This window comes from Ciconia boyciana, chromosome 1 (genome assembly GCF_034638445.1).
Source record: "Ciconia boyciana chromosome 1, ASM3463844v1, whole genome shotgun sequence".
Lineage (NCBI taxonomy): Eukaryota > Metazoa > Chordata > Aves > Ciconiiformes > Ciconiidae > Ciconia > Ciconia boyciana.
This window is the reverse complement of record NC_132934.1, coordinates 30,532,489-30,559,969: the sequence shown is the minus strand read 5'-3', so window position 1 is coordinate 30,559,969 and position 27,481 is coordinate 30,532,489. Positions and strand designations below refer to the sequence as shown.

General features: G+C 36.9%; 1 protein-coding gene across 1 annotated transcript in view; it reads right to left on the bottom strand.

Annotated features, from left to right (window-relative positions):
• The window catches only part of SAMTOR (S-adenosylmethionine sensor upstream of mTORC1), a 37,825-nt gene that overhangs the window by 6,013 nt on the left and 4,331 nt on the right, over positions 1 to 27,481 (bottom strand). Inside the window, exons 3-5 of the mRNA XM_072861696.1 lie at positions 18,692 to 18,833; positions 9,655 to 9,828; positions 2,040 to 2,154 (exon numbers count right to left, since the gene is read on the bottom strand). Coding sequence (XP_072717797.1) covers positions 2,040 to 2,154; positions 9,655 to 9,828; positions 18,692 to 18,833 — 431 coding nt within the window. The remainder of the gene's footprint in view (positions 1 to 2,039; positions 2,155 to 9,654; positions 9,829 to 18,691; positions 18,834 to 27,481) is intronic.

The following is a 27,481-nucleotide window of genomic DNA, read 5'->3' as shown; positions in this document are numbered from 1 at the left end:
CAGAAAGTGTATTAACCTATTTTTATTAATAAAGAAGGAATTATTTAACCCTCTATTCAATATTATTCAAGAAACTGACTTCCTAAGAAGCCTCTATGCTTCAAAAAGTATTTTGGTATCTTATCTAAAAGATCTGCTAAATCAGAAGATTTTACCAGTTCTTCTATTTTCAGCTTCTACCACTAAGTTATCAGATCCATTTCTCAGGTCAGACAATGACATTAACTACCATAAGAACCCTCTGGCTGTTATTCTGAAGTCTTAAATCAGTGCAGGCAACTGCTGGCCTAAAGATAAATTTATTAAGGAGGTTATGGTGCTGATACAGCTCAAAGTAGAGTCATCTTGAATATATCAGGGCTTATTAATTCTGTTTTGGAAGTGGCCCTAAGCTTATTCCAGCAGATGAGTTTGAGTGCACAAATTGTACTCCATGCCACTTCAAGGACACTTGCTAGCTAGGCTGCATGGTGTCCTGAACACACCAAAGTATCCAAGAGGATGGAAGTAAGACAAGCTGGTGAGCCCGAGACAGGCCTCACAGTAACTACGTTGATCTGTACAGTAGCACTCCATGGAGCTCCTATCATCAAGCTGTATTACTAACTGTGTCAGATGACAAGAAATCAATTATGTTATCGTTCCCTCGTACTAGGAGACAACCTGAAGTACTGGTTAGTACACAGAAATTGCAGCTACCTGACCACTCCCTCTCCTGTTTTCTGGCCTGGATTACTCACATTCCTCCATTACATCCACAGAAGTAATGTTTCTGGGACTCTTCCAATAATGGTTTTGGTCACTGGACATTTAAATTGATTTTCATGAGAACAGAAGTAATTTTCTTATGAAAACAGCATGATAAACTAGATAGCAAAATATTAACTACCATACCTCGAAATTAATGGTTAGATTCAGCTCATGTAACTTCAGGTGTCTAGGCTCCCATTCTTCAAATTAGGCAAGATGGAGCCCACTCAAAGTTTCTTTGTGTTTTAGATGAAACTAACATTGAATTGCTTTAAAAAGCAATTTATGAGACTCAGATTTTTTTCAATAATATCTTTCATATATCTAAGCATATACACAAAAATATAAGTTACATGTTAGGGGACTAAACCTGGTGACCACAACAAAATACCATGCATTTAGCATGTAAACCACACTGCAGCAAATAAGAGAACATTACTTTCAAGTTAACTGTATTATTGTACTTGTACACTTCTTCTCACCTCTCCACTTCTAGAGAGGGTTACCTTAGGCCACTGATTATAGAGCCTGATTTTAAACTGTAAGTGGTCAAGATGTGTACGGTCAAAGGTTTTTGTTTTCTGTCAGAAATGCATTCCTTTCTGTATCTTTTAATTTTCATTCCACTTGGTCATTTTTCTTGGTTGATAAATGCTTTTAGGATGAACAAAAGTTGGTTAAGAGCAAAAGACAGAAAGAACATATGATTACAGAAGAATTAATGCATTGGAGAACCTTACTACCTAGAGAAAATGAAGCAATTTACCCCAAAAGTGCTGATAAATTTGTCCTCGGGATTGTAGAAGTTCAATAATATGTGTAGCACTAGACTGAAAATCCCCCTTACAGTGCTCTTCTGGTTACTAAAACTCCCCAGAAAAACTCACCAAGTACAGTCACTGATCATTTCCTTCTGTCAGTGAATGCAGCTTCCAAGAGGTTCATGCCTAAGCATAAGCCTACTCAATTTTTATTTATGCCTTTTAAGATGCAAGGACTTATCTGAAATGCCATTAAAAGATGGCTACTAAAATTTTCCAATTTTAAGATTCACAACCGCATTATAAAGGCATAACTCTTGAAAAAATTTGATTTTTAAACCAAAACACAACTACAGTTTAGAGCCTGTTTATGGGAAAGGATGTAGTAGCAGGGCCACAGTTCCTTTTAAAGCACAGATATTTAAGATACATACTTAAGAATTAAACATACTTTTTTACAGTCATTTTGAAGCATTTTAGAAATGTCTGAGAATCAAATTTATATTAAATTCAGCAAACATTACGTACCTCAACAGCTGGAACAATATCTATGCCAACTGTCAGAAATTCTTCAAACTTCAGAAATGGATTAAAGCAGCTACCAACATCAAGTAATCTGATCTTCCCCAAGGAGTGGAGCAACCTAAGAAGCAGCAAGAATTCAGTTTTATCAAGTGTTACTTTTGATATTCTGAACTACAATTTCAGATAACTAATGCAAAAAATTTCTCATAGAACACCACAGTAGTGACTAATAGAAGTGAATGCCTTACTTGAATTGCTGAGATACCTAAAGAACCAAGCTCCATCAGTAAACCAGATGGTCCTCAAGCGGAAGAGTTTATGTTCAGAGCAGCTATAATACTATTAACTTGTGTAACTGTAGTAAGAAACTAAAAGGGCAACTTATGTGTCCACTAGGCAGGCTTTCTCTGTTGCTTTGTGTTTTCCACTTACCTTTTTGTAGTATTTATTGGTGTTGAAGTCACACAAGTCACCAGAGTTAAAATTTCAGGAGTTTAAAAGAAACTGACAACACTCCAGGACCTACCTACTTGTCAGTCCCATTTTAAAGGGCATCTGAAGTCAGGTGCCATAATTGGTTTAATAAAGACAAGAGAACACATAATGGTATTCCAAGGTAAACAAACAAACAAATCTAAAAATTAAAGCATTTAGTTATTCCCTGCAAAAATTTTAAAATATTTTATTTGCTTTATATTAGCTAATATTTTTTTAAATGCTGGAGGTTCACTCCAATTCTATTTTCAATGGATGCTATGAAAGAGTTAAATCAGTCCACGCAGAGCTACAAACTTAAAAACTGGCTGCTCAAGTTGTAGGGAAGTTATTCTAAACATCTAAATGAACTGAAGTATTCCCTCAAAACTACTTGGGGGGAAAAAAAAAGTCTATTCCATGTCATGCAATCAGTTTTCTTTTGGAGTATCCAAAAGCTTTTTAATGAGAAATAGTCAAAAATAGCCATCTGGTTTAGGAAAGAGAGTCCTAATCAGAGTACTTCTGAAGTACTCAAAAATGAAGATTTATTCCATAAGAATTCTGGAGAACATTTTAGTAAGCCAAAAATCTACCTCCTTATCTGCTACTGTGTGATGACCCTACTATTCAAGATAGAAGGCCAATGGCTGTAATGCTAAATACTTAACTAATGAACAACAAAAGGTGAATGATTAAAAAAAAAGGGGGGGGGGAGGAGGATTAACTTGAGAAATCATTATTTACTGCTTGGACTGATAGAAAGAGGTTAACAGACTGCTGAGGACACTTTAATACTTTGGTTCCAGAATGCTGCAGAGATGCACATATACCCTTCCAAAAAGCCATGGAAAATGGAAAGAAAAAAAAAAAAACCACCACAAAAAAATAACCCCACTCAAACAAAAAAACTACCACACTGAATGACTGGCCTATCATCTTCTCAACCAGATTCCAGAACTTCCTGGGGTAAAAAAAGTTGGAGGAGTCAGAGATCAGAAAGAAAATAGCAGACTAAAGAAACAAAGAGGACATACTTGTACTGTCCCATTATAGCACAGCAGAAGATATGCTAGAAGCTGGCAGATGAGATTTGCCTTTTCTTGGGAAGCTCTGACATCATCTGTGACCAACTGCAAAACCAGTCTGAAGTTCCTTTATGAAGATAAAGATATCATTGCTCTTTTCTTTAAGTTAAATATATAGTTTAAAAAAGAAAAGAAAAGATGATGCCTGGCAACTTTTGAGGATAGTGACTGCTGCCTTACCTCTGAAAGCGTTCTTATCTTCCAAAGGATTATCTGCTTGACCAATGCCTAGAGGAACATTTGCGGTCTTCAAGATTGCAACCATAGGCATTTTCTTCATGACTAAGGCAGCTACCAGTATATAACATGTAGCATCAGATAAGATCAATGCAGCTGTACAGAATTACTGGCAGTCAGCTATCTCGTTGTCATTTAAAGGTTTTTGCCTCATCCTGGCACTTAGTTTGTGTCACCTGATAGGCTATCCCTCTTAAAAGAATTAGAATTTGAATGTTGCACTCAGTTATCACTAATATCAAGGACTCAGCTGTTGAATATATCCTACAATCAAAGACACTGTTCTTTAGTTTTTTATTTTCCTTGCATTCTGAATTTGGAGGCACCTGCTGTTTATTCTTTCTTTGCAACTGCAACAAACCAGTAAATGCTGGAGTTAAACAATTCTGTTCAAGTCCACTAGTACAGACTTTACATCTGCCTGTTCTCTAAAACACAACTTGATGAGTCCATCCACGTACAAAAAAAAGAAAATATACAGCACCACTAGCACCCAACAGTTTGAGCTCTTTCTATCAGATCATGTGCAGGGCTGCATCTAAAAATTTCCATCATGATTTGTAAGATCTTAGAACACCCAAAATCCATCAATAAAGGCAAACAATGTGAACTCACAGCTTTCACAGGGAGGAGAACGATAACTTTCCAGCAAGCAAATGTTTCTTTTTGCTTCAAGTTTCTGTAGCCAATTCCAATTGGCATCTCCAAAATATCATTTGTCATCTTTCTGGGAAAGATTCAGCCCTAGAGAGACAGATAACTGCAAAAACTTTCAGAAACAGATCTGCAGGGCCAGTGGAGTCCAACAAAGCCATGGTTGTACTCATAGCAACAACAAAGTAGTAAGGAATACTGCAGAAAAAAATATCTTTAAGCAGCAATAAAGAGATCTGGGCTCTCTGTGCTCCTCCTAAACTCCCAGTGATCTACCACAGAGAGGATGTTGGAGAAGCAAGAGAAGATTTCTTGTTGCATTCAGCAGAATAATAATGCAAAGTTTAAGGATTTTGCTACTACATGGAATAGAAGATATCCAGGGGATACTTCTGTCAAAATATCAGCATCACTGAGGCAAACAGTGCAACAATTATCTTTAAATTAAAACCGCACACATTACCAGGCTACCCTGTAAGTCAGTCAGTGCCGAGTGAGATTTCAGAATGAAGATGATAGCAACAATTTTTTCCCCAGCTTGGATGCCAATCACAATGTAATCTGTACAACAGGAATTTGAATACTGCAGAGGGACCACTCAGATCCTAGTGGCCATAAATCACAAAGACGGGCTGAAGTCTTTTTCCATGTAAGGCTAGTATGACATTTCTCAGACCAACATGTCTCCTTGTCTAGCAAATGGAAACACTAATGGCAGATTCTCTCTCATTCAAACACAAAAACGTATGTCTGTATGTATGCTTGCATTCTACATAAGTGTCCAATGGTAACAGCAAAAGAATAGAAGACACATGGGACCACAGGAAACACAAGTGGGAACATGACTCTATAGTGCAGAGAAAAATTCCCATAAAGAAGAGTGACAGCCCCTAGAGATCTTAACATTTTCTATTTAAAGTGTTCAATGAAATACTTGTACAGATTAAAATTAATCAGCACAACCCTCTAATCTCCAAGAGAGACCACTTCACTTATGGTAGAGTGAAAAATCACTGTGATGTATTCTGTTTTCCTCTCTTACAAAACCTGCATTCTTGGCTGCAGCATTATTTTTCACTGGGTGAAGGGGGACACAACTTCAGACTACTACAGCATTGGGGCACAGTTCTGGAAAGCTACAACTCCAGATTCCAAGCTGAGCAGAAGCCAGAAACACTCATCTACACTAATGGACAACAGATCTAAGATCATTTGATACAGGGCAAATTCACTGATAGGCGTGTCGCATCCAAGGAGCTTTGTAGACTAAGTTCAATGCAAATGTACTTTGAAACCTTAGAAGTAGCAGAGATTCAGATGCTCACTTGTGTCTTTGACTTCCTGTTGCTTGTCAGGTTTTGCTGCCTCAGAACACAGGTACAATTAATCGCTTAGTAGCAATTCTCAGGCTGCCAGTTATCAGTAGCAACAGGATCCTAGTTAGGTGCTTGAAATCATTTTGAAGCTCTTCAGAAGCACTTAGGTCCATCGCTGAACATATACAGAGAGCACAGACCACTGATTCAGATGGTCTGAAGACCACTGGTTCAGATACCTACTTTTTCAGCACTGTAACTCTTAAGTCAGATTCCTCACTGAGAATATAACTGTAATCTAGGTGATGATCACTGATCCAGTGAGCCAATGACTTTGTTAGAAATGTAGTCTTGCTGAATTCATTGATAATCACCCTTCAGCCCCCTGTTTCCTAATGATTTTCAGTCGAGGCAACATTAAAAGCAAGGGAAATACTTTGCCACTGCAGGTAACCTCCAAGCACATCTTGAATCCACAGTTCTCCAATGCATTAGTGTACAGGTAGAAAAACAAAATGTAAAGATCAGGAACTGGTAAAGAAGTGTACATAACTTGGGAAACGAGTGCATTTTAAATATATCCCACACTTGTTTATTTCAAGAACTTTATTAAATGGACTGCAGCTCTTGCTTATTAGCTCCCTTAAAAATGCACCTATTATTCAACTGGGTCCTGTACAGGTGACATTTTCTCTTGGAAGTAGATAGAAATAGAGCAGTTATATGACCATAAGGAAAGTCACTTTACCTCTGAAATTAATCACTTCAAGTGCTGATTTCCTAGTTTACAGTTTTCAATTACTCTATTATTTATCAAGGATGGGAGGGGAAAAAAACTTCAGAAGCCTTACGCTGCTGTCAGAAGAGCAGAACAAAGCTATACATCTGGTTCTGAGTGGCCACACTGGTATGCCTGAAATCTTTTGTAACATCCATGCATAAAGATATCCAATGGGAAGGTCTAGCTTGCTGAGATACATATATCAGGAGGAGTAAGTTGTACCTTGAGACAGTCAAACCAGCACCTGAGAAGAATCCATACCAAAAAGGTTGTGATTTTTACCATTAAGGATGAAAAGCAAGACTGCTTAATTTGATGGAAAAAGGAAGAGGTACAATACCCAAAAAGAGAACAGAGGGGACTGATTTATTGAAGGGAGGAGCTGTTAAATAGCAGATAACAGCCGCTTTTATCTTGCAAGACTGAGACACTTTGATGTCCAGCTTCACAACAAGTGCAGCTGTAATGTTAGAGACATAATAACTCATTCTGGGATGGAAGGAAGTGCTGTGGACAATACCTTATTTTTCATATAGATGAAAGTAAAAAAGTTCACGTCAGTTTTTTCTGTGAGACTCACCAAGTTTAATCTGGCAAAGAGGTAAGCAACATGAGCAAGTGGAAATTGGTTCAACGTAGCTGAGTGACTTTGAGTTGCAGTAAACTTTGCACTTCTGGTTCCTATGATGTCTCCTACCATCACCTTTAAGAGCTGTCTGAGTGCTTCCTACTTCTCAGCATCTCCCAGCGTCTTTTTCACTATCTGTGGAACCTTTTATTCCTGAGCTAGCTTTGCTCTTTACCAAGCAAAGTACAGTGGCTTGCCAGTAAAGGTAAGCTCAGAAAGAGCTCCTACATAAGCAACCTGTTTTTAATACTACTTGAGAGAGGATTATATATGGGAAGAACAAAATTATTGCCTTTACACTTACCAGAGTAAAACAAAAAGTCACAGGCTTAGCCATACCTATAGACAACTCCACAACTCTTATTTATAGCATTACATTACCAGAATGGAGTGACAGTATTTGAACAAGTGCGTGTGTGTGTGGAGGTTCCCCCATACCCCTTGTACCAAGACCTCACCAAGATTCAAAGACTTCACTAATTGATCAGTGTAGACACGGTAGAAAAGCATTTCAGGAGAAAAGTATGCTTTGTGTAATACACAATCCATTTTCATTCTGATAAACTCTGTAATTTCTTCTATAAGCCATAAAGGAAGAAATCAAATTTTGATTTCTCTGGGCAGTAACTTGGAACAGCTATGCCTTGTTGCTTTAAGGTCTGTACAGATACTAAAAACCTTACTACTATTTGTTGCTTACTCAGGTAAATATTATGAATCTTGCCTTTGCCAAGTATGTCTTAACGGATGTATGTATTTTTGAAGTTTTGAGAATGAAGATAAAAATCATCATCACTCACTATATTAACAAATACTTTTAAAGTTATTAAAGAAAAACTTCTCTATTAACTACTTTCTATACACACTAGTCAGAACAAAAGGTAAGGCTACAGACTTGCTGGTAGCAAGAAGAAACTCGTGTGAAGTTAGCTCCGCAATGGCCATTATAAAATCTGTACAAAGTATGAAGATAGAGCACATGCAAAGAGAGAGCTAATGCTTTATCACAACAAGGCCTCCCACTGGAAGACAAATCAACTTTAAGTAGTGTATAATCATCAAACCTATTGTTCTAAACAAACAAGTACCAACAAATTGCTATTTACAGTAATGCTAAAATTATGTGTCAACAAATGCCAGCATTGTTGAGATGTTATAAGGTATTAGTATCTCATCAGCTCTTTGTGCAAAAGTGCCTGGCAGTTCTTATTAAAAACAGGTATTCATTTTGAGGCTGACTTAGCAAAATGAGCACTAAAAAGAGGAGTCGGTGAGGGAAGTCAGCTTATGAGAAGCCACTACCTTCACTTTGGAAGCATCTGTTTTGTCTTGTCATAATAGGACAACAATAGGGAAAATGTTTTCATTTTGCATGTAACTATTCAGCTACATATGCCTTTGGGATCTTCATGTCTTTTGCAAGTTACTTTACAAACATGAGAAACCACAAAAGATGCCAGCTCACAGGGACAGACACATGTGCTAATAACATTAGTAACGTGCTCATTCCTTTCTTAACTAATACTATGTCTAGCTTAAAGTAAGTGCTGATCACAGAAGACATGCTACAACAATGAGAAAAATCTCTTCACATAACAGAAAAAACACTGTTGCAGACAGTTGTAGGAACTGGTCCATAAAGAATATGAAGAAAGTCATAAGGGTAACATTTAATGATAATATGCTTATGCATTCATTATTCCATTATACTTGCAAAATATGAAATTCTTTCCATCACACATGGAATAGCCACAGACATGACCCATGTTATTTAGGAAAAAAAGGAGGGTGGGACAGTAACTGAAATAGAGCTACTCCTGAATGCCAAAAATAAAATTCTTACTTGAGTGAAGGTCAAAAACAAAATTAAAACTGTTGTTTGGAAAATACCTCAAGGATACTACAACTTCTGCAGAGCCAGTCATCAGAAAGCTAGCACATTTAAAATTAAGGGTTATAATTCAAAATTGCTTTTGAAGTGTATAATTGGAATCAAGAGTTTCTCTGCAATTATTTATGAAGAGAAAGTTTTAAGTACTCAGATATTTACATTTGGCACTTAGTACTTACATAAGCAATTGACTTTTCAACAATGCTGAACAGCCATTAGATTCTAACTTAATTAACGTCTCCCTTATTTCACCTCAAGGTTTAATATAAATTGCATTGCACACCAATGACATACAAAAGTGAAATTGCTCTAACACTTAAATGAAGATGACTAAGTTGTCATTCTCAGGCAATTTTTTATGGCATCCACCAAAATATACTACAACATAAATATTTATTGAAACATGTATATATGTTCACATGAAAATGCCCTTTCTTAACTATTAAAAATACATCAGACTGATCTAATATGTTATGGGGAAAAAACGTCCAGGTAAGTCTTATCACGCACAGAAGGGAAAAAAAAGTCTGGAAAACAAGTAAAACTTACTCTTCTGTTACAGCTTCATGATTTGTCAAGCCAAAGTTTGGCAAGGGATCTTCAATCTTGGGAGCCTGGGGAACATTTAAAGCTGGAGTGGTCTTGGAAGCAAGAAGTGCTCTTTTTTCATCTTTCTCAAGTGCTTTTCTTTTCCCACCGTTCTGAAAATATTCTCTGCATACACTGAGAAAACAAAAAGAAAAATTCCCCAGAAAAACAGAATGCTATTTTTGGTCATTACTATAGATAAGACACAAGACAGAGGTTTAAAAGACACAAGTGCTGTCAGCTTTTAAACAAATCTGGGTTTTACTGCAACTTTGGTAAGTCAGCTTTAGGAAAGATGTGATACACCCAAAGACACACTTGAAGCTGATTGGTGTTTTATTTCCAGAAACTAGGCCGTAAGTCACAGTTGAGTAAACAGATTCAAAACAGTTTTGGAATAGACTGGATAGACTTTTAGAGCAAGACAGCAGAAGTCTTGTCAGAACATCACCAGAAGGTAAACTTCAGCTGTCACCTGAGCACCACAGTTCTCCACTAAGGTGCAAACAGTTATTAACTAGCTCCCTGTAAATGCAGGGGCTTTTGAAACATCTGTGTCTTGCAAGGCACATAATGTGGGGGAAAAGAAACATAATCCAGGCTTATGGGCTAGCTTACATACACCAGTTTTTAGTTTTAATTGAATTTGCCTGGGGTGTTTTTTGGTTTTAAGTAACAGATATCTGCAGTAGCTGTATTATTGTGGAAGACTTATTTTAACTTTCAGTTTTTTCCCCATACTTAATTATTTTGCTAATAGGAACCAGAACAAAATAATCTGTTCATACTCAAACAGAAATGTTAACCAGTTTAAAGGAATGAATGTTATCAAAAAAGTTAAACTGTACCTGTATACTTCAACCAGTAGTCACCATTAGTGTACGAGAAGCAAGCGTTATGTTCAAGAATAACTGAATTTTGTCCACAAAATAGAATTGGAAACCATTTGTTGCTGTGAAATTAAAAAGCCTGACTCACCTGGCACAAAGCAGTATTTTTAATTAGATGTGCTAGCCAAGTATTTGCATGGAAAGTTTAACAGAAGTAGTACTTGTTTGAATGATGTTTTCATAACAACCCATTTTTATGATGCTGTCTTGAAACTCACTCAATTTTCCTCTAACAAAGCTGCAGGCTTTTGAAGGAAACATTCCAGAAAACATAAATTCAGGTGTAGTTTAATAACACCTTATACAAAGCAGGATCAAGATAACATAATATTTCACATCACAGATTCAGGAAAGGGCATGTTGGTATAATGCTGCATTAAATCACAAATAGAGACAAGGACTTGGAATACATAGGCCTTATCTAAGGGTTGGTGATATTACTGGCACCAAATATATCCAGCCTCTCCACCATATAAGATGTGAAGGAAAAAAAAGTCATTGGAGTAGAGTTTCTTAAAGGGAAACATACACAATCAAAGAGGTACAGATAAAAGCCGCTTTACTCCAAGCTGGTAGGAAATGAACACCTTGAATCAGTAAATATATAATTACAGTAGCACATTATGTCCAGGTTACTAATTCTTGTTGTGAGGGGGGGGAAAAAAACTTATCCTGGACACATTTCTGTGCTGACATGCTTGAGGACCTCAAGATCAAAACTGACCTGCGTCTAACAATCTCAAAGCACAAGCAAGTTTTACTTGCTCAAGCAAGCCCTAGGCATTCTTGCACTAAATATAAAAGTCTAAAATGCAGACAGCAACTTTACAGCAGAAAACACAGTTATACAAGAAAAAAACTCAGTAAACATTATATTTATAATCAACAAGTTTATAGTTACAATTCCTCAGTAACCAAAGCTGTTTTCAGACCAAAGAGAAGCTAGGTGGAATAAAGAAATAAAATCCACATCTTAAGAGTATGGAGCAAGATCACATGCAGAAGCATGAACAGCAGTCGAGGCTGCAATACTCCCCGATATATAGACTGTGAAACCGTATCAACTCCATCCATTAAAGATTGCACATATGGAAAGACCACAATTCTAAAATTAACAAAGTTAAAGTAGGAGGAGCCAGTCATTTAACTTAGCAGGAAAGATATTTAAAACATCAGTAAACAAAAGAGAACCCTAGAAAAACACTTGAATTATTGCTGGTATGCTAATAAAATTCTACACTACATTGTATTATTTGTTTATAAGTGTATGATCAATTTAGGGATTATGTCTTTCCTAACTATTTAGTTCTGTGTGTCATTTAGTCAAAGAAATGAAACTCAAAAAATAGCTCTTCCCTCACCATTTATCAACTACGTTACTACTTTGTTAGCATCTTGCAGTCTCTTTATTTTTATTTTAAGTCTTTTTTCTCATTATATCTCTTAAAACATCCAGAATCAATGGCAGTTTAAATACTGTTGCACTCCCATTGATGCTGACATCTAAGTTAGAACACATCAAAGAGTTCCCAGCCTTGGGGGAATGTATTGTTTTTTCTCCTCAACTATTGATGTTATCAACTTTTTAATTCACTAGAAGCTGGTATGTTGCCCAGCTTAACACTTAACAAGCTGTTGCACAGGAGAACCACCTACTTGTAAAGCTCCTCTTGTCACTGAGAAGCCATTTCTTTCTCATTCTTGGTATTGGTGCAAATTAGTATTTTTTCTATCCTTCTACCCTTGTCTATCATGTCAACTGAGTTCTCATAATTCTATATTCTTCTTAACTGACCTTCCTTGTCTGCACATAAGACACTATCAAAGTCAACCATGAGGAGAAGCATCTTCTACTCCTGGGTTTTTGCTGGTGAATGGAAGGGCCAGAGCCACAAGAAGGCCCAAGACTGGGTAAAATTCTTCATGTTCAGATCCCAGTCTGCATACCTGTGCAGTACCACAAGGAAGCATAAAAAAAACCCCAAAACAAAACCAAAACCAAATCCACCCATCCAAACAAAAAATCCCAGAAAACACTGCACTTCATAACACTGAGGGCTATCTCCATTTTACGCCTTTCTGAAGTTACAATAATTCTGGCAGGATTACTGCATGTTGCCCTTTTGACTCCCGTGGCTTCAGAGGAGCTGTCTTTGTACTCTCCTCATGGAAGCAGACCTCACGCCTGCTGTGGGGTAACAGTGAGCATGTGGGCAGTCACTGCACAGTAGCTAACCAGAGGTAATACGCTCGGTAGTTTGCCCCATGGTAACTTGTTGATGTAGCCACATGTTTAACTTCGTAGCCATTAAAAGGCATCATTGATCACACTGTGGTTTTGAGGAGGTAGCCATATAAGACTCTACATTTAACAACTGTCTCAAGTAATAAACAGAACATCCCTTAATTATCTACAAAGAGAAATAAAATTAAGGAATCTATTTTACAATTGAGAACTGACATGGCTCCATTTTTAACTGACATTTAAGCTTTCAGTCTTCGATGATACAATAATAGCTCTACAATTAACACACTTGTTTGTGAAGAACTGTGCAGTGTAAACGCTACGTGAGCTAATACTTGTTACAGTTTACACAAACTGTGAAATACACATTTCAGGTCTAAACTGTTTAAGTTTGGTGGCAGAGAGACAGGTGAAGTGTTCAGTTCATGTCTTGCTTTAAAAAAAAAAATCTAGATATTTCCTCAGTGAAACTTGTTTTTCATACTTCAGATCTCAAATGGTAAACAACCTGTTCAAGTTGACCCCCCTGTTCCACCATTTTGGGCTGGGCACATATAGGAAGTTTCAGTAAAAGCCGATATAAATACATACCCATTTGTCAATACTTTCCAGCAATGAAAGAGAAGCTTCTTTTTCGAATACAGTGACCAAAACCAAGGGTTTCAATAGAATATGTAATTAAAATAAAGGAGGAGGGAATTGCCAAAGAAACACCATATGAAATTTAAAAGCCATGAATCAGTCGGTAGTTCTTCTCATCAAGTAATAACAAACAACTAAATTAAAGCTGGTGTGCTCAGCTTTTATCATGGCAAAAAAGCAGTTTCTGATAGCTGTTATCAATGCTCAAGGGTTTCAAGCAGCCAGTTTTACAGGCTAAGAACTGACACAGTCCACCTCTTTCCTTCTGCTTTATAATGAGGAAAAGGTGAGCTTGACTTAAGTTCCTTACAATACTTACTAACCAAAACCTAATATTGAAGATGAAGTTCAGTGAGGGTACAGAGAAATAACGTACTTCCCTTCAGAGCTGAAGGAAAGGTTAGACTTCTCATCATGGTTTCTGTCTGCAAAACATTTCTCTCCTCCTCCCACACACTGAGGAATAAGTTTATTAATGTCAACTGACAGAGCTGCTGGCCTGAAAAAAAAAAAAGTATAAACTCTTCTTCAGGTTTAACCCACCCACCCCAGAACCTCCAAAGAAATGCAAGGAAGGGATGATTTTCAATTTCTCTTGTACACATTAATCATACCTAGAAGAGTAGAAAAATTTCTTCTGGACTGGAAAATATTTTGCTATTGTCATGCACACCCAGCTTTAGGTTAAGCAAATCCTGTATTCAGCATAGGTGAGAGCACTACGTTTCTCAATGTAAAGTATTATAATTTTTTACTATCATAATTATATTGTTAAATTTCAAGTTGAGAAACTTGTATACAATACGTTTTTCCATTTTATTTTTCATACTTGGGTCTCAGTTTTAGGGTTTTGAGAAACATGATTTTTCCTTTTGAGAAACACGATTAGGTCTGTAATCAGATGTTTCTCTGGTGTTGTGTCCATCCCTCCACCCCAAGCCAGCTTCTGGAGGCAATATCCTTCATTACTGGAGGATTCCAAGAACTTGAAAATAGGCGGCAGTTATCATATGATCACTGCTCTAATTAGCTCTAATGTTCAAACAGATATGGTTTTGTGAGAACAAAGTATTATTTAAGAGCAAAAATGAAGACTGTCATACAAACATGACCAATGAACATTAAGTCTTTTTTCTATTTTAAATTGTTTCCTTCCTCCTGTTTACACCACCTCCCTCTTAATTTCATTCTCCTGAAAGTGAATTGCTCGACTAACTACATTCATCAAAAAAGCTGCAAAAAAGTGTTGAAAGGACTTCAAACATTCATTCAGTCTTCCAAACTCAAACAAGTTTGGAAGCAGCTTTACAGTTCTAGAAGAGGCCTGTTATTCTCAAAGATCTTGTAAGAGATCACTTAGCCTTCTCTTCTTTTGACTACACAGCTCCGGCTTCTAGAAAAAACCCAAAACTTTTGTGGAAAAAATTAAATATTTTTGATCATTTCTTTATCTAAGATAAATCTAATGTTTAATTAGATTTATCTAATTAAATTCTTATCTAATATTTGGTATAGTTAACAACACTTAATTTTAATCCTGCTCTCAGTGACAATTCTTTTCTGTTTGGTCTCATTTGCAAATTTAATAAACAGACTTTATTCTAGCAGATTGCTAATGAAAATATTGATTAGTAATAGATGCAGGGACAGACACTGACAGAGTCCTTCTCAGTAAATCAAATTTTTAAGATAAGCTTCTAACATCTATTCTCTGCAAGTTGTTTCCAAACAGTTCTGCACTCACCTGACATTAACTTAATCAAGACCATATTTCTTCAGTTTGCTCATGAAACAGTCAAAAGACCTTTTAAAAAAATGCAGGTCTAGATAGTGCTTCGTCATGATAGTTAGAAGTGCAGATTTTGTTATTTGTTATTTAAAAAATAGCCAAGTCAACACAAGTCTTAACACTGATGCAAAATCAACAGAAAGAAGCAAACCTGCTGGTTTAGCTTATTTTGTTCTAATTAGAACCAGAACAGGCTGGCATTCATTGTCCATACAAAGGCTCACCAGCCTATCTATGCCAGCAAAAATTAAGTTAGGACAATTATTCAGGGTAAACATCATCTTACTCTATTTTGGTTTAAGGTTTAAGTTTTGTGTTGTAATATAAATGAAATGAAACAGAAGTGTTAATTTCCAAATACCATTTGCTACTCTGTATTCAGTTTTCTGAAGATATAAAAAGAAAGCAAGGGAAGGACAGTTGAGCATTGCCCAGGCTTTTTACAACACCACTCAGGGTATCATTAACCTGCATCTGAAAGGGGACAAAGTTTTAATCCCTCTTCTCCCTACCCCTCTCCCCAGCTAACAGTTGTATGATGTTGCCCTGAAACAGTAAATAAAACTGGCCCTATACAACACAGCATATGGTCATCAGCAGTCTATCATGTACTGCCTTCAATTTTTTACGGTTTCTAAAGTCTGGATATATGCTTGTTTAAATCAACCACTAATGAAGAAGTAAAGTAATAAGTTTTTTGCCATCTGGTTTAAGAATTAATGTCAGAACAAGCACTTTTCCAGTGTCTTCACCTAAACAGCTAGAAAGACTTTTGAAAGAAGAACCCTGCAAGAAAATTGTTATTCTTGATCCTGAGAAGTACACATGGCTTCTCTAGTGGTTATTCTGCATTCTCTGATTTACTTTATCTGGTGCTTGTTTATAAGAGAATACAAGGAAAATGAAGGAAAGAAAAAAAACTTGTTTGGTTTTCTAACTAGTGGAAAAAAACACTTCTCAGTTTCAGATCCCTGAAAAGATCTTCTTTCAAAGAAAAACAAAAAAGCTCAGACTAGCCTTTCTTCAGCAGGGGTACACCAGTGGTTCCCGAGTACTTTCAGCATTCCACTCCCAAATTAAGCTTCATCTAATACGTCAGCTACCGTTCTGCTGTTATGGTGACACAGTTAAAGCATTGAGCAAAAGCTTTCAGTGAGGTCTCATGCAAGTCAAGTTCTCTTGCATGCAATTATGCAGACACAAGGAGGAGTAACAAATGGGGTCTGGCACACCTCTTGGCCCTTTGAGAAGGAACAAAAAATTGCAGAACACAAAGTCAATCTGATATGTTCTGGTATCTAGCCATCCAGGCCTCAGTTTAACTCGAGGCACACAGAAGTGACAAGTATCCCTCTTTTTCTACTGAAGTTAAACTCCTGACCCCTTGACTTTGCAAACTGAAAAGGTACGTGCTTTAATTAAAGCTTTATACTGAGAGCATTTTAGTCTTACTGGGTGGATTCTCTTTTCAATGAGTTCATGCTGCAAGGCCCAAACTGGACACTTTATTTAAATATTTACTTTGTAAATCTTGTAGGAACTACAAACAGAAAACAAGTGAGACACAGAGCCAAAAATCTTCAATACACAGGCCATCAACTGTTCCTCCCCTGTCCACAAGGAATATTATCCTGTCCTACAGGGTAACAGACAAGTTTGCCACAAGCTAAGGGAATCCTGTTTACCTGAAATTACTTTAAAGTAAGTGCACACAGCTCTACTGAAAAAAGTTTCACATATTAGTTGACAATCAAATTGTAAAAAAATATCAAGCAATGTTCCATGGATATCTGTCCTGGATCCAGTACAATTAGTATTTTCACAGATAATCTGAACATTGGAACAGTCAGTACTCCTCTTGACTGATCTGTGAATGATGCCAAGTGGGGGGTAGATGCTGCAAGAAATCGCAGTATTAAGAATTCAACGTGATTCAAGAGAGTGTAATTTAGTAAAGAGAAGTACAAATATCAGCATTTCCACAGAAGTAATGAATAGCACAAATATAAGAAAACAACTAGCCACTGAAGAAGCCTAAAAAAAAAAAAAAGGGCAGTTGGGGATAACAAGTGAGCATAAATCAATGCCACACCAATACAAACAAACAAAACCCCTACAGAAAACCCACCAAACAAGGTCAGTAGCATAAACAAGTGTTTACTACAACCTCAATAATATTTCTTCATTTTATGTATCCCTGACAAGGCCAGGGGAATGCTGTGTCCATTTTTGGACATAGTTCTTTCCAACTGATCCACCTCTCTTGTAACTGGGATAAGGATACACGAAACATGTCTGGAAAAGAGTCTATAGAAAAACACTTAACTAATTTGGGGGGGGGGGGGGGGGGCGGTGTTAAGCTAAAGGATAAAAGATTGATACGTAAAGGAATGGTTTTCAAATATTTAAGAGCCTGTTGTAGGGAAAAAGGAAACTAGCTTGTTATTACTTGCTCCATTTCCAGAAGCAACAGAACAGCTCAAGTTGCCACCAAGATGTACTCTAGATCAACTGTTTCACAGTTGTTCCTCCCTCCTCTTTTTTTTGTTTTATGGGCTCAAAGGACCCATGTAATGAATTTAAATTTAGCAATACTATGCCTGTTTTTCTTTGCTGCCTGTTGCTCATCACACTGCAACACTCACCTGCAGGACCTACAGTCTGGCACACAATGTTACTTTTTGCCTGTCTAAAAGGCAGAACCATTGATAAATTCTCTTCCCAGTTAGACTTCAACAATATTTTGTTTTATTCTGCTGTACAGATTCCATGATATGCCTTGGATGCCAACTGTATGCAGGAATCCTGAGTGACCAACATTTCTCTTTTAGGAGTTTATTTTCCTCAAGGATTGAAATAGTTTAGCTGAACTCACTTCATGACTTCACTATTATGACAACCCAATAAAAAATAGACTTTTATGACATATAGGAATTTTAAAGTTTAAAATCCATTTAAAATAAGCTTCACAGAGGTTAAAGTCAAGATTAAGACTTAAAAATTATGCAGCACAGATTTGCACTTAGAGATCAAACACTATTATATGCACAAATCAAACCAAAGCCCTGAAAATTAAACTTGAGCTACACTCACTGCATTTGCTCAGTTTAGGTTCAAATGTATAGAAAATTGCTTCATAGGTTTACTTGCAAACAGCTTCAGTATTTGAAGAAAAAAACCCCAGAATACAAACCTTGTTTGTGAAGATACTTCAAAAAAGGGTCACCTCATAACAAAACACTTCATAAGCTGTATTTCCTTAGTAAGTTGGAACAGTAAGAAGGTATTTGTTTTAGGAAGCAATAAGTCGTTAACATGTTATAGAACAAATCTTAAAAATTGGCAAAAAAGCAAAAAACGCTTAAGCCTTGTATGACAAATAATTGCAAGTAGAAGTGTGTAATTGCATCTTTCAAATGCGTTAAGATTTACCTGCAACACCATTCAATTCGGCCTTCCCCTTCGCAAGTTTTTGCCCAGTGATTATCTGCAAGGTTTTTCATTGCCACAGCATATTCACACAGAGTTTCTTCATCCTCACAGTGCTCACGCCAGATCTTATCAAAGTCTCCCACTAAACAAAACAACAACAGAAAACACTGCACATTAGATACAAAGTGTCTCATTATCTCCATGGCAAAATCCCCATCTTCCAATTAAAAGTTACATAATGCACCAAGAGATTACTTTACCTGCATGTAACAAAAACAAGGTCCCCTTTCTCTAGTCAAACACAAAATTCCAGGTTTTGGAGAAGGAAGGGGCTATCGGGTACTCGAGAAACTAGCAATATTCTCAGTATACTGATTTTGTTCAGTTTGTTCTGGGAAATTCAAGTCTCTGGGAAGTTTTGCTTTCAGGTTTCTGTGCATGAGCATTAACAGGACTTTAGAAACGAAAGACTGAAAGGTTTTCTAGTAGCATTCATGTTCGTGGCAAATACTGTGGATGGTATTACATGCAAAAATGCTGAAATGGAAGTTTAAACCAGATATAGATTTCTTTGGATACATTGGAAAAGGAATTCAAGCCTTTGCTGATGTCTGATCTAGCCAGTCCCAATGAATTAGCTTCTAGGGGACAGTACTGAAGAATCAAAACTGACTATGGTCAGGAAATCATAGATAAACTCATCTGCTGATCTGTAGGGACAGGTTTATTTCCATGCTGCTCACCTTGCTGAAAAGAAGTCCTGCAGGTTAGGTTCTGGCACTTCAAAGTAATTAAACATGATGATTTTCCCTCTTTTGCTGCTAAGTTTCCACTTCTCCTAGCTTGCTTTACATAATATACTGCTAAACAAAAGCAACATAAATGCTAGTCGTGGCTAGCCACAATTCCTATTGTGGTTTCTACAGCACACAAACCCTTGGTATACCTTACTAAAAGGACATTTCTGCCCTAAGAAAGAAAAATACGTGCTCACTGGTATGATCTTCACTAACTCCTTTTGTGTTTCTTAATCACAAATGTGTGCACACATCTAGTATAAATATATATAAATCTGTAGAATAAAAATTATCTACTGATTTTGCACCTACAAGCTGATACAGCTAACAACAAGTTTTTAAGAGCAGAGCTATACTTGAAGCTTTGACTCGGACAATGAACTTACTTTTCACAATATGGTTCCAGAACCAGTTTTTGTAGCACCTTCATATTACAAATCAATATTTAAAAGGTGTATCAAGCATAAGCTAACCATTAATGTCTGCCAAAGCCTGAAAGAAGCTTACAGTATGACCTGTCCTTCTCTTATCAGTAAGAGATTTCTGCTTCTAACCCGCTTATGGCAAGTTCTTTGTTGTGCTTTGTTTTAATTAGCAGTAAATAATTAACAGATTTCTTCCACTGGCAATTTTTTTTTTCCCCCCTCACGTGTGCAAAGCAGTAACAATCCCTTCACTTCACCTGTCCTCCAATTACAGCAAGACTGGGTATGATGGACAAGTATAAATAGTTGCACACAGATTTAAACCAACCATCCAGATTACTCCCTATTTAAATTTGGTTTAGGGATGTCACAGCAATTTTCTCTTCAAAAATAGTCATCTAGCACACTTGTACAATCATAAAAATGAGTAATGTTTAAAATCAGGTGTTTATACTCCCTTGTGTGAGATGGCAGTTGAGATGGAAGGGAGTGGACATAATTTAGTTTTTAACAAAATCGGAAAGCTATGCAAGAAATCATGTATCCTGCTTCCTATTCAACAAGCATATATGAGAAAGTTACTAGACTGGACAAAAAAAAAAGTATAATATTTGAGTGGTATCCCTCATTATTTCCCAAATGATCCTAGTTCAGAGAGACACGCTATATAAGAAAAGGTGCTAGTGTGGTCACCAACTGAGCACTAAAGCAGAGAAACACCCAAGTTGCAGGCAGGGCCCTGCAGACGTTTCTGCTAAAACCTGTGGGTCATTTTTCCAGAGCTTTCAGGAGAGCCTTATGTAGAAACAATCACACAGGACAGAACACACTTTACTGATGAAAGAGAGCAAAGAATGGTAGAGGCAGTAAAGGGGGCAAAACAAGCACAACTCTTACGAATCTTTATTTCTCGTGCCAACAAACTGCAGAGCCTACACAGCACCAAGCCAGAAAGCACTAGCCAAGTTCAAAGTGTATTCTCAATAGCCAATTAGTTCTGGCGCAATTTAGATATAGTTTCATAGTTTCTCTGCCACAGTACTCTGAATCTTACATGCTCCACACAACTGTGAAACACTCAAATGACATGCAGTTGCTGAAGTTTTAGTTGAAGAATACAGGAATAATTAGAAAGAAAAAAGGAACAAGTGAACACTTAGTGAGGGAAAACATCACAAATACAAAATCCCAAGTTTAATACTGTTCTTTTAGTCCATTACTTAATTTGGTCTATTCTTAAGCAACTATTCTATTTCCAAATACCACTTTTCCTTAAAACTTAAGAAATAAGACAGATGGGGAAGAAGAAATATGCAAAGACCAGATGTTCTTAAATAGCCAGTCCTTTCTTACAGCAAAGTAGTGATGCCTCCTAACACTGACTCCTGCTCTCATAGCAACTCTTCTTATTTCTTTCTCAACAAGGCAGGGATTCTCTCAAAGTCAGATGAAGGGCAAAAGAGTCCACAGATAAGGGATCTTAAATTTAGATATATAGCAACAGACCCGGAACTGACTACTAGCACCCTGGGACATGAACTTTGGGTTACAACAGAGCTGCCTATGACAGTAACAGCTTCTTGGCACTGAGCTGACAAGAAAAATAAATCTGAATGATACAGACTATTAGAAGAGACATGCAGAACAAAGTGAAAAATTCATCACAAAGTAATTCCGTCACGCATCCTATATCAACTCAATTCTGTGTGCACTTTGGTTTGTTTTCATCTACCAAAACAACAGGTCTAGAGAGATACAGAAAATGGCAACATGGGACAAATACAGCACGGCTTCTGTATGAGGAACACCTAAATAGAGGCAAGAAAAAGATAGATGAAAGCAGGAGAGGACAGACCTCCACAAGATCACAAGTGACATAGGAAAGGTAAATATGGAACAACTTCTCGTTATTCTAAGAGTAGGAGACATTCAGGAAGAGCATAGAAGGGCAGCTTCAAAGCAAAAAAAAAAAGTAATTTCTTCACAAAATATGTAATTAAGCTTAAAGTTCATGTAGCTGGGCAAACTAAGGGAAGAAAATCCATGACAAGCTCCATATTCGAAGATGCAATTTCTAACATAGGAGCTCCTAGACCATGAAATCACTGAAAGACAGACTGGTAAGCAAGCATACAGTGATACTCCTGCAGCGCTTCTCATATATTCTTGTCTAGCATCTGCTGTTGACCCACTGTCAATACTAGGTTTGATATGATGCCCATTTGTCTGCCCTTTCATTAATGTAAACTCCAAAACAACTGCAGATAAAGGGTTTTCTTAAGACACTGGCACCATTGTGCAGGGACTTTCAAAGAAGCATTTGAGGTCCAGTTTTCCTTGAGCAAGTACCATGGTAGTGAGTTGTTCTTGTGTTTTTCCTCCATTCTTCTCCAGGGTGAGCTTTGAGAAGGCATAGACAGGCACATTAGACAGATTTACCAGAACTTTAATTCCAGAATCATGCTCCAATACAGAGCTGAAAATGCAAACAATGCTTCCTATCTGTTGAGATTTTGAGGTAGTGACTACAACAGGTCTTGCAGCACCCAATTTCAAACTGATACCCAGAACACAGTAGAGCTATTTATTAAATTTTTCAAACAATACATTATGATCCATGTGCAAATACTGCATTAACTTTAGTGGAGTTAAACATTTATTTATGAATCATTGCTTGAGTAACCAAAGAGGCAGTAAAACATGCAGGAAGGTTTCACGGCAAAACTAATGGTTACTAAAGAAATAAGATAAATAAAATCTTCTCTTAAGCAATCAATAATGCTGTAAATTAAATATAGGTTTGTGGTAGGCTATCTAAAGGAATAAAAAAAAAGTCCTGCAGCTTCGATCACATCTTAAAGTTAAGATTTGATTTTGTGCATTAAACTTTTCATCTCACATAATCATGACCATACCATAATGTAAAGTTTAAGGCTACTCGACACTCTTACTATGCACTTGGAGATCATCTTCTATGTGATTTAAAACCTGTTTTGAGCACTGACTCTTCAGAGATCTTCATACACCTAAGATCTCCATCAAGGAACCAGTTATGCCAACGTCCAGCTGAAAAGTGTGATTGGTAAGACTGGCTCATAACAGGAGTTTCACGCACCTCTCAAATGCCTACAGTGAGATTATTTTAAAATTATTTAATGTTTGCTCTCCTCTCTATCCAGAAATGCCTAGAAAATAAATAAATAACCTTCTCTTCACCTTGAAGATTAACTATTCCTTTAAAAACAAAAAGCCCAAAGCCACCCACCTCTTTCTAGCAGTTTTGTCAGTAAAAAAATGACTGACCAACTTGTAGGTTCTTCGTAACACAGCCTTTTCTAATGCAATAACAAAAATCCAATACTATTTACCTAGAACAGATGAATCCCTCTAAATAATTTCCACCCACATTAATATTGCCTACAGAATAGCCAAATCACACCCCCAAACTCAACCACAGAGTAATCAGCAGTTACTGAATCCTGTCACAGAGAGAACAGGTCAGGCACGTAGAAGTTATTTTTAAATTATCCTAATTACAAGATAGTTTTTAATTGTGGGTAACAGCAATAGACCCCTAATGTTAGCTGTAAGTTTCAACAACTGAAAAAATTTTTAAGAAGAAAGAATCATACAAGCTCAGTAAGAACTCCCCTCATTCCACATTTTACAAGATCTCATCAAAGGTCCCCAGCACAGCGTGAGAAGACCAGGTTTGCCATGGTGTGGGATTGTACCACCATGAATAACTCCTCTCTCCAGGCAGTCTATTTTAAGCTTTCTTCCATCCTATTTTTTGTCTTTTTTTATTTTTTAAAAACATTTCTTTACAGAGTGTTAAATGGAATTGCTGTTTAAGGTATGTTTATGAAATAAATAGAAAAATTAATCAATTATTCTTCAACGTCTGAGACTGACAGAAAAAATCATATCAATTGGTATTTTAAACAAAACACAACCCTCTGTATATAAAAGAGACAGAGGTCAGTTTTGCTAAAGAAAATATTTTTCATTTTGGAATGGGATAAACCCCCAAATAACTGATTTGAATCATGCTGTCTTATCAAGCAATAAAATAGTTAAGTCATACAGAGTTAAAAGTAATATCTGCAGCCACAAGACAAGTCTAGTCTATTTTCTATCTTGTCTATTACTATTTTCCTTAATTCCACTGGTGCTCTTCAGAAAAACAAAGCAGTCATCTCTGACAATCTCAGAAACCAGTACAAAATACTTCATCCGTCACCAAACAAGATCTTGTATCCCAAAATTTATCTGACACCATGTACTTAAATTTTAGGTAGATCCAATGTGGGTTTAGATCTTAATCAACAAGGCCCCCAAAAAGAAACAGTTTTTTAATACTTGAGGAAAACTGGCATTAGAACACCCATTATTTCCTTTTGGAAAACTACAATTTTCTGAACTCAAAGTAGCTGTAATTGGAGAGGGGGGGGGGGGGGGAGGGGGGGAGAAAAAAAGACCAAACAAGGGTTTAAGGGTTTGAAGCCTTGGCTACATACATGCTGATATAAATTGGTAAGGTAAAAAAACAGATTAAATCCACTGCCTTTTCAATACTTCTATTTAACAGCACATTGCCTTCCTATGTACACCTTTGATGACTCTGGTAGAGGAGAAAATAAGCTCAATACATTGACCAACAATGAAAGACAGAGGCAAAAGTGACATGTTCATATTTGTACAATAGTTGTTAATAAAGCTCTTTGAATTGCTCATTGTAAAAAGTAAACCTATCCCCACGATTAACAAGAGTCCATGACAATGCTGGATAACTTCAGATGACAGGCTGCTGGCCATAGCAGCGCCCAGCAAGATCTTTGAGCTTTATTTTTTGTTGTTGATGGCAATGCACTGCGGAATGAAAAAAATCCATCTCATTTTTAGCCTCTTAAAACCGCCTCTCACTTTCTTGCTGGAAACAGTAAACTAGCTTCTACAACATGCTAAACAGTAAATGGGAAAAGCAACCCCACACTGTCCACTAGGCTAAAGCTGAAGTCAAATTTGTCTGAATATCTGACAAAATTTCCCCATTAACAGTGACTTGTCAGTTGAAATTTAGCTGTACTACTAAATGTCTGGATCCTGTGCCAATGATTAGTAAAATCAATTACATGAGGGAATCTCAGCTAATATTATGCTATTCACAATTTTCTGTGTATACAAGATAAACTAGAAACTTACTGAACATCTGTCTTACTAAAACAGTGTATCCAGTATTTCTTGTGAAAGACATTAAGTATTTTTGGCTTCACTGTTTTCCAATTTTACATGTCTAAATACAGAACATGAACTTCAACTCGGACAAAGTTCAAGCAGTCAGAGCTAATATTTTCCTTCTCTTGTCTGACTAGTGTTTGCTTTACATTTCTTAGGATTTACCTGAAATATTTCACAATAAAATCTTTAAAAAAACTGCATGAATCTCATTTTCTCTATCTATCTCAATACCAATGTTCCTCCCTTCCACTCACACAGAAAGGATCCATTTGATCAAATGCAGATTTCTACATCTGACCTGTCAGGTAAACTTCCTATCTATATGTTTACACTAAACAGACTCCCAGGGTACAATTCATCTGCTATTTAAAGCATCTACTGCTGGTCAGCTTATATCACCCTGAAGAACTATCTACATCTCCGATCTGCTATAAATCTCTGATGGCTGTCACACAAACAGTAGGAAGTCTATTTGTGATAGTTTAAGCAATTACTGCCCCCAGGTGTTGGATCGACTCTACTGGAAACTATCACCCCTCTCTCCTCCACCCCAGACCTGACTTTGTAGGATGGACTATGTGCTGCACCTTAAGGACACCAATGCAGAGATGAACACATCAACAGAAACTATTGATTTTTGTAGATTTGTGCAAATGCAGGAGCAAAAATCAGAAGCAACTGAGGCACAGGTACAGATTTCATTATGATGACCCTGCAATAGGAACACCATCTTCGCCACCAAGGCAATAAAGAAGCAGGGAAGGAGGTTACATATAGCTGTTTGTTCAGCAGATGCAAGTCTGTGCTGTAGCAAGTGGGTTTTCAAAATTTGTGGGCTACCTAAATGATACCAACGATTAAATCCCCCAAACTGTAAAATATTATGGGATTTCTAATGAAAGTTTCACTGCAAAACTGTGGTGTGCAAACAGTAAGGGCAATGACATCTCAATGCCCATGTCATAAAATAGCATCAATTTTAATGAAGTGGCATTTAGTTTCTATTGCTTAAAAATGTAACAGCTAGTATTACAAAATGTCTCCCTCTTCCAAAAAATTAATTTAAGTGGGGAAAGTAGTGATGAATGGACATCTTGAAAACATAGGTTTATTTCTATAGTAAACCAGTTACATTTAACAAAAAGAAGTAACAACTGTTAACTTATCAGGTAGAGTTCAGTGACAAAGTTTTCCTGTCCTGTGAAAAATGTCACTATTTCAAAATGTTTCCTGTTTCACATCAGGAAGAACTTAAGCTCTCTCAAGGTTTTTCATGAAAAACATGAGAGAGGAAGAGATCGTAAAGCAACTGACTTCAGAACAACACTTCTCACATGAACGTCTAAACCACTTACCTACTCAGGCTACTTATTATCATCAGGCAGGGTCCTGTAAATTCTTCCTAATTTTCTGGATTTGAGAAACCTCTTAATAAAGTTATTATCCATTTCTTCAAAGTTTCAAAAAATCTTTTTTTAAGGAATCCAACTACTACCTAGATACATTTCTATCAGCTTCTGTGACACAGTAACTAGTACCAGGACAAATACCAGTTCTGTGTGATTCCAAGCCTGAACAACCTTAACAGGTGTACGGAAGGAGAAATGCAACATTTTAGTGAACACACAGCAAATTATTTCATAAAATACCTTTACGGATACCTCAGCAAATTTTTTTCCACTTGTACTCAACACAGGATTTCCAGGGAAAAGTAGAGGGGTCCTGTAAGTCATCTTTCCAGACTACATACAAAGCCATCTATAACTGAGGGTCATGCTGCAGAGAAAATGTTTACTTGATGAATACAGCTCTGCATGACTACAAAGGTAGTAAACAACTCAGAGAGAAAAAAAGGCTGCCTCTGTATCAGGGGAAGGGATTTTTATCACAGTAAAAGTTAAGCCTACTTGGCTGCTACAAGCAACTGGAAACAAACAAACAAACTAATATCACATAGCAGATGTTCAATAGATCATGTTTAGTTCCATATGAACCACTAAATCTGCTTTTACAAGCCTGTCTGTCAGGCTTGACAGACATCAGCATACATGCAATATATGCAACATACATGCATATATGCAACCAATACAACATTCTCCAGCCCATGGCTATATATGCCTAAAAGATGCATAGAAGAAAATCCTGTAAAATTTGCGGTCACCTATGGAACTAGGCAACAGAATCATGAGCAAGAGACTAAACCAAACACTGTTTTTTCCCCGCATCCCCATGTTGTAACATGCTAGTAGGAGAAATTTGTGTCTCATGAAAGAGCCTAATTTCTGTACTTTCTAAGTGTTTGTGTCAAGCATGCAGAACCCTGAAGT